The sequence below is a fragment of the Ziziphus jujuba genome, chromosome 11 (genome assembly GCF_031755915.1).
Source record: "Ziziphus jujuba cultivar Dongzao chromosome 11, ASM3175591v1".
Classification (NCBI taxonomy): Eukaryota; Viridiplantae; Streptophyta; class Magnoliopsida; order Rosales; family Rhamnaceae; genus Ziziphus; species Ziziphus jujuba.
Window position 1 is genome coordinate 17252956 of NC_083389.1, and position 6223 is coordinate 17259178.

Here is a 6223-nt window from a genome sequence, read left to right on the forward strand (position 1 = left end):
AATATCTAAAATAGTGAATAATTAAAAGAATAAAAGAATAAAATAAGAAGTCTTTTTTATAAACATTTGTTTATGTTGTAAAATAATTAAATATATATATATATATATATTTTGTAAAAATAAATGTTTTTTTCACTTGTATAATACATCAATGCGTTTAATACTTTTTTAAACATTTCATTTCAAAAAAACATATATATTTTTTTGTATAATTGAAATCAATAGGGAAAACAGAAATTTTTTTTTAAAAAAAATATGAATATACACATATTAGCATATTATTCATGAATTTACTAATAAAAAAATAAAAAACAAATTTGAGTTAATTTTATAGTGAAATGCACAATGGGGGTGTGGAAAAATGAAAATTACCATTAAAAGATCGGAATGGAGTCATATTAATAAGAAAAACCATAAAAGTTGGTCACATGTATAATTGAAGGTTTTCATAAGGTTTCTTCCAAATTATGCACCGAAGTAGCTCAAATGCCACAGTCAGTATATGTTACCATATATTCCACAAAAATAAATAAAAAATATGTTATCATATAATTGTTTTGCCTCTAAGTTCCAAGTTATTCCCTCTACAAAGCTTTCCTATAATTTTTTTTTTTTACTGTCAAAAAATTGTTTTTTGAAGAAAAATCAATTGTATAATTTTTTTTTTGTTGCTTAAAAAAATTTAAATATTGATAAATAAATGTTAAAAAAATAAGTATAATTAAATATAACTTAATTAAACAATGATATTTCATCCTTTATAAAACATCTTGGTATTTTTAGCAATATTCAAAATGTAAAAAAAAGAAAAAAAAGAAAGAAACCTTAAAAGGCATATATAAGGTTTATCCTAACAAAATTTTTTTTTTTCTTTTCTTTTTCCTCTTTTTGAGGAAATCCTGAAGAAAATTGAAACGCAGACAAAGAGAATTCACCAAACGCTGCCGTTTCTTATTTTTTTCCTCGGCAGTTAAAAAACAAGTCATTTCATCTCCGACGCTTTATCAAGAGTTAAAATAGCAGGCATTGGATGGACGCAGAACACAATGAGGCATTAGATCCAACGGCTAATATCTCTCTACAACGTCGTAATAATAATAATTTCTTTTTTGAATAAAATACTTTTTTTTTTTTTTCCTTCTCTCTTAAATTTTTTTTTCTCTTCCTTTTTTTTATTTTTTATTTTTTTTAAATCTTTAAACAAAAAAAATTTCAACGGCCGACGGGTGGTGACGTGCACAGGGACTCAGCTTCCCTCCCCTGTTTGTCTCGTGTCCTTTCAGATCTCACTCTTCTCCTTCGCTGATCTGGTATTTCTCTCCCTCTATTTCACTCTTTTATTCATTTATTTGTTTTTCTTAAATTTTTTGTTTGCTTAATTTTATGTTTATTTTTTCACGGAAAAAAGAATTTTCAATCTCTAGGGTTCAATTTGGTTTTTTATTTTTTGGATCTTAGTGATATTGCTTTTCCAACAATGGCTGCTCCACCTGCAAGAGCTCGAGCCGACTACGATTACCTCATAAAGCTCCTTCTGATCGGCGATAGCGGTACGATTTTACTTTTCTATCCTTCGACGTTTTTATTCTTTTGTGTTATCTATTTTGGAATTACAAAATTTACAATGTCATCTTGTTTCTTTATTAGCTTATGAATGGATGATTGTCTCGGATTTGGATTATGCAATTTTCAAGTGCGGTTCAATTTATGCTATTCGAGCTAAATTTTCACATTTTGTCTATTTTATTTATTTATTTTTTTTCAGTTGTAATTGTTGCTGCTGGATACGATATGCAATGTGCATTATAGATTATGTTTTTTTGGGGAATGATATGGTGACGTATGAATGTGGTTGAATTGCTATTTGGTGATTTTGTTTCTATTGTTTTTGTTTATTTTGAGGTTTGTTTGAGACAGCATTTGTTGAAATATTGAATCAGGTTCATTCTAAATGACTTGTTGTCATGTTATCATAAACTGTTTGGTTCTTGGGTTGTCAGAAATGTATTTATAGAGTTCTATTGGAAGTGAAGTTTGATTATTTTTAGTAACTCTGCATAATTCTCTTAATAATGGCTTTCAGATGATAAATACGTTTTTAATTGTATTCATTTTAGCAAGTGTTGGTGGGTTACGCTTCTCACTAGATTAGCAAGCATGCATGCTGATGAGTTAGTTATTTTGTAGATTTATGTGAACTTTAATTCGTTGTGTGCTTGTTGTATTGTGGACGGCATCTCTCGATAAATATTGAAGATATTACTGATTTTTTATTTTTTTATTTTTTTATTTTTATATATGGAGTCTCTTGTCTTAATTAATCGATGAATTACATGATGCATGACAATTGCACAACAACATAAGTCACATTAGTTGAATCAGTTTTCGTATATGGGACTGGAAACAATTTGGTTGTTGTAATCGCTACTAGATCAATTTAATGTCTTCAAACACTGATATGTGCATCTGCAGATGTCTATGTTTTTCACTACTGCAATCCTATTTGTGAAATTGGACTCTGAACTCTTGTTTCCTGGTTTAATGACTGAGCAGGTGTGGGTAAAAGTTGCCTTCTTTTACGTTTCTCTGATGGTTCCTTTACAACTAGTTTTATTACAACCATTGGGTAGGTGTTATTTTTGCAGCGGTTTACTTTGCCTTTTCTATTCAACTGCTTCTAATCTCATAGTATTGGATTTTTCTTAACAGCATTGATTTTAAGATAAGAACTATAGAGCTTGACGGAAAACGAATCAAGTTGCAAATCTGGGATACTGCTGGTCAGGAGCGTTTTCGAACTATTACAACTGGTTAGTATCTTGTCTTTAAGGTGTTGTTAATTAGGATTGGCTTAAATAATTATGCCTCCTCAACCTCCCTTTGTTTTAATCTTAAACTTTGATGTTCGCATGAACATATTTTCAGGAAAAATTGCATTTCCAGTTTTTTAGAATGTTAGAGGAAGTAAAATCCAATATCTTGAAGCTGTCAGAAACATAGTTGTTAGTATTGTATGATGTATGTTAAGATACATATGGTACGTATTGTTACAAACAGAAAACAATAGGTATCTTAAGTGTATTGGAAATTGCACTGTACCATCTGATGCGCAATGCATTTTGTATTGATACATTGGATACACCGATTCATGTGATATGTGAGAATATAACAAAACAATGCCATCTTGTGTAAAATTGTCTAAGTTTAGTTTAAATATGTGTTGCATAGCTCGAATCCATAGTCAATCCTATTTCCGATAGGAATAGTTGACAATTGAATCTAATTTTTCCCATTATTTTCGTATCCATAATAGTGCGAAAAGAAGGCCCGACTCCAAGTTGTTCAAGAATAATGGCGTTGAGTTTCTCGACCCTTTGATGTTTTTGTATGTGTTTAAGATGTATATCATTCAAGTACTGGGAGAGGGATTCTTTGGGATCACCATAAACGCTTATAACTATACATGACCATTATGCACAGAAAAGTATATAATTTTCAACATATTATAGTTAGAAAGAATATCATTGATACGCGTTACATTACAATACATGATAAACTTTTTAACATTATGATAACACATGTTGACAACAATTCAGAAGGTATAAACAAAACAAAAAGTAGATGTACCAAGTCTTGTTATATGCTAATCGGTATAGCTACACTTATGCTTACATTAATGATTTTTCAGAAACTTGTTGCTGCTGTCTGGTCTAGCTCAAGATATCTTTTTGTAGTGGTTGCTTATATATCCTTGGATGTGAAGTTTTTAAAATGCTTCCAGTGTTGGTATTTTAAAGATTCTCTTACAGAGTATTAATCATTAACAATTTAAGATTAACTATCTCACTCTTCATATGTACGTTCCCCTGTGAGCCTACTTATCTTTCGCACCTTGTCTGCTATGCATTTCTAAGGGTCTCAAATTGAACTTTACCATAAAAAAATAAAAAAATAAAAAAAAAATAAGGGTTCCAATTTGAAATGTGTAGGAATTGATTTATAGGTTATAACCTACGGTCATTTATTTGGTGGGCTCATCCATGTTTGTGTGTGTGTGTTTTCTAGGATCATGGTATTGTATAAAGGGTGGAAGAGGATAGTTTATCCTGTTTCCTCTATTGAGCTGATTGCTTTGTGGAATCTTGTCTCATATGTTGTTAGAACGCTTTTATTCTTTTTCTAATTGACTTTTCCTCCTTTTCAGCTTACTATCGTGGAGCCATGGGTATTTTGCTTGTGTATGATGTCACTGATGAGTCATCTTTCAACAGTAAGTTCATTTTTGTTTTCTTGTATTGGTTAAATTTAATTGAATCTATTGAATTTGGTAGCTCCTTTTTTGGTTTGTTATGTGACTCTATTTTTCATGATGTTATTACTTACAATTTACACTTAGAATTTTGAGGAGCTACTGTTGTTATATGGTGTTTTATCCACCATTGGTGGATTGTCTAAAGTTTCACATCCTTATTAATGGTAGGACAACTGTTTTCTTCATGTATTCAGACATCAGGAATTGGATACGTAACATAGAACAGCATGCTTCTGATAATGTTAACAAGATCCTTGTGGGAAACAAGGCTGACATGGATGAAAGCAAAAGGGTTTGTACCCTCATTTCTTTGACTGCATGCATCTCTTTGTGTTATACAACCAGGTGATCCTCAATGTTCTCTTGACAAGTATTCTTTTTCAGGCTGTACCCACCTCAAAGGGCCAAGCTCTTGCTGATGAATATGGCATTAAGTTCTTTGAGACTGTGAGTTTTTGCGAACTGTAATTACTTAGAACGTTATGGATTTTAATATTTGCTGAAGATACTGTGTATTACAGAGTGCAAAGACAAATTTAAATGTGGAGGAGGTTTTCTTTTCAATAGCTAGGGATATCAAGCAAAGGCTTGCAGATACTGACTCGAGGACTGAGGTACATGTTTATTTGAATATTGGATTCATCAGTTATTGCTGCCTTCTTTCCTACTTATATTTCAGTGTGGACGTATGATTAAATTATCAACTTTTGTTTTTCAGGCTTAGTAAGTTGCTATCTCCTTCTATACAAATATACAAATATACTAATGCCTTTTATCATGTGAAAATATCTATTACATCCTTTTTTTTTTTCTTTTTTTTTTTTTTTTCCTGGTATACGTTACTTGCTTTATCTCTTAAATGATAAATTTTTCGTCTAGAATGATTCTTATTCTTTGTTGCTCTACTAATAGTTAAAAAAAAAAAAAAAAAAAAAAGGAAAAAAAGAAGAAGTTATTTTGGGGTGCATGAGGAAGAGTCTTGATCAAATCCTAGTCCATATATGAATTTCCTTTTGTGGTTTTTCATATACCGATCTGCTTTTTGGTTGGATCTTTTGCAGCCTCAGACAATCAGGATTAACCAACCAGACCAGGGAGCAGGGGCTGCTCAAGCAACTCAAAGATCAGCTTGTTGCGGTTCTTAAACAAACCATTTGGAAAATGAAGATAATGGGTAACTTCTCAAGGCAACCATTTTGGTGGGAAAAAACTGATTTTGCTACAACTATGTCAGTGGTGCTTATATTGTTTCCGCTATCATTATTTTACAGTTTGTCAGTTACTGCTCATTTGGGTGTGAAAGGTAGATCCTCATATTCTGAAAAATTAATTATATATTAGTTGATTTTCCCTGAAATTTATCTTCTGAGCTTGAAAAGGACTTTGATAACTCAATACCTTCATTTCCTTTCTGGTATTTAAGTTAGGTACCAAGCAGTCTTTCTTTACTTGCTAACCCTCATTCGAATTGCTTTAGTTTTATCTGGTGTTGTCATGTCTCTTGATAAATGAGAGCTAATGATTTGTTTAAGGCTTAACTTTATTACATCTTCCCATTGACGAATAATGGGACGAAAAAGTGAATAATTTGTCTTTCTTTATTAAACAGTTGAAGAATTCCTGCCCTTTCCCTAGTTCTGTTTTGTGATCCAAACTATGTAGGTAAAAAGGTTAATTAAAGTCGATAGTGTGGAATACTGCTTAGCAGCATTCTGAACTCAGAGTTGGAAGAGTTGGAATAGAGAATTAGGCAGACAATTTGCCGGCATTGGTGGCTCATTTTTAGATGTGAAGAATTTTTCTTTTTACGTTTTCTTTCTTAATTGTCCTTAGCCCTATATTTGAAGGATGGTACTTTATCTCGATTTTGATAGTGCGAAAGAACCTCAAAATATCTAGTGCATTAACGGA

At 31.3% G+C, this 6223-nt stretch overlaps 1 protein-coding gene across 1 annotated transcript; it reads left to right on the top strand.

Annotated features, from left to right (window-relative positions):
* The first annotated feature begins 1150 nt into the window (after window positions 1–1150).
* On the top strand, window positions 1151–5669 carry LOC107432831 (ras-related protein RABE1a). Its single transcript, XM_016044033.4, has 9 exons — window positions 1151–1310; window positions 1459–1550; window positions 2554–2626; window positions 2710–2810; window positions 4205–4270; window positions 4507–4604; window positions 4697–4759; window positions 4834–4926; window positions 5374–5669. Exons 2-9 carry the CDS (start codon window positions 1478–1480, stop codon window positions 5455–5457), a joined length of 651 nt encoding a protein of 216 aa, XP_015899519.1. The 5' UTR covers window positions 1151–1310; window positions 1459–1477; the 3' UTR covers window positions 5458–5669.
* The last annotated feature ends 554 nt before the right edge of the window (window positions 5670–6223 follow it).